Source organism: Bos indicus, chromosome 10 (assembly GCF_029378745.1).
Source record: "Bos indicus isolate NIAB-ARS_2022 breed Sahiwal x Tharparkar chromosome 10, NIAB-ARS_B.indTharparkar_mat_pri_1.0, whole genome shotgun sequence".
Classification (NCBI taxonomy): Eukaryota; Metazoa; Chordata; class Mammalia; order Artiodactyla; family Bovidae; genus Bos; species Bos indicus.
Window position 1 is genome coordinate 28,066,633 of NC_091769.1, and position 1,732 is coordinate 28,068,364.

Sequence of the window (1,732 nt, forward strand, 5' to 3'; positions counted from 1 at the left end):
TAGAGTCAGCCCTATGCCCCATGCCTGGTTCTCTCATGCTCACGTCCACTCCATGGGCTTTGTGTGAATTGCAAATATGATTGTAGATAGTAATATAAAATGATTCAGGACACATACTATGTGCCTAAGATGAAGTGAGGTCAAGAAATGACACAACTTGAAAGGCTGAAGAATTGTTTTATGAACAATAAAAATAGAACCAGTGTGTTCTGGCAAATCCATCTCCCCCTCCTTTCTTTTTCTCTTTGTTGCACACTATACCACCTTCCCTTTCCCTCTCAATCTTTGCCATGTACATCTACTATGTTACCATGTTTGTTTCATTCTCTTATTTGTAGGTGAGTAGTCCTGGGGGCTGTGGTAAGAGGGATATTGCATGTGGAAGTGACTCAACTGCTTTAGGTGGCCACAGGTAAAATACTTATTTAATGATAATATGGCCCTGAGAGGAAAATGAGAAGATCTAAAGTCTTAACAGTTTGACTATCCTTCAATAATTAATCATTATAATATGGAGAATTATTAATATTCTTATGTTAGTTTCCTTTTGCTTTATCCGGAAACATTACAGCTGGTAAATCAACTGACAGAATGAATCACTCTGTGGTGTCAAAGTTTGTGTTCCTGGGACTCACCAACTCCTGGGAGATCCAACTTCTCCTCTTTGTGTTCTCTTCTGTTTTTTATATGGCAAGCATGTTGGGAAACTCCCTCATTTTGCTCACTGTTACAATGAACCCTCATTTACACTCCCCTATGTACTTTCTATTGGCCAACCTCTCCTTCATTGACCTGGGAGTTTCTTCTGTCATTTCTCCGAAGATGATTTATGACCTTTTCAGAAAACATAAAGTCATCTCCTTTGGAGGTTGCATCACTCAAATCTTCTTCATCCATATCATTGGTGGTGTGGAGATGGTGCTGCTTATAGCCATGGCCTTTGACAGATATATTGCCATATGTAAGCCTCTCCACTATTTCACTATTATGAGTCGAAAAAAGTGTATTTTGCTCATGGTTGCTGCATGGATAATTGGCTTGATTCACTCTATTGTTCAACTGGTTTTTGTTGCAAAATTGCCGTTCTGTGGTCCTAATATAATAGACAGCTTTTACTGTGATTTTCCTCGATTTATCAAACTTGCCTGCACAGATACCTATAGGCTGGAGTTCATGGTCACAGCCAACAGTGGATTCATATCCCTGGGATCATTCTTCATATTGATTGTCTCCTACATTTTTATCCTCATCACTGTTCGGAAACACTCTTCAGGTAGCTCATCTAAGGCCCTCTCCACTTTGTCAACTCATGTCATGGTGGTGATTTTGTTCTTCGGTCCTTGCATCTTTGTTTACATCTGGCCTCACCCCACATCACACCTAGACAAATTCCTTGCTGTTTTTGATGCAGTTCTCACTCCTTTTTTCAATTCAATCATTTATACATTCAGAAACAAGGAAATGAAAATGGCAATGAGGAAACTATGCAGTCACTTTATTATTTATAGAAGAATTTCTTAAATGCCAAAAGTATTATGAAGTATCTTTACTGACTTGAAGTAAAATTTAATTTCTATCATTTTAATATCAGATGTTTCCAAGTTTTTTATTTACATTTAAGTGTCTCAGATTAAAATGGCATTATTCTTTTAAAAATGTTAACTGAGAAATTGTGTTGCTGCCTCTGGTTGGAGGAAGCATGTGGTATGGTAGTGTCTCCTGGAGAAGGCCA

At 38.1% G+C, this 1,732-nt stretch overlaps 1 protein-coding gene across 1 annotated transcript; it reads left to right on the plus strand.

The window, feature by feature from the left end:
• The first annotated feature begins 591 nt into the window (after positions 1-591).
• Positions 592-1,521, plus strand: LOC109564524 (olfactory receptor 4F3/4F16/4F29-like). The gene has a single exon (XM_019967953.2). The coding sequence runs from the start codon at positions 592-594 to the stop codon at positions 1,519-1,521; it is 930 nt and encodes a 309-aa protein (XP_019823512.2).
• Positions 1,522-1,732: the final 211 nt, after the last annotated feature.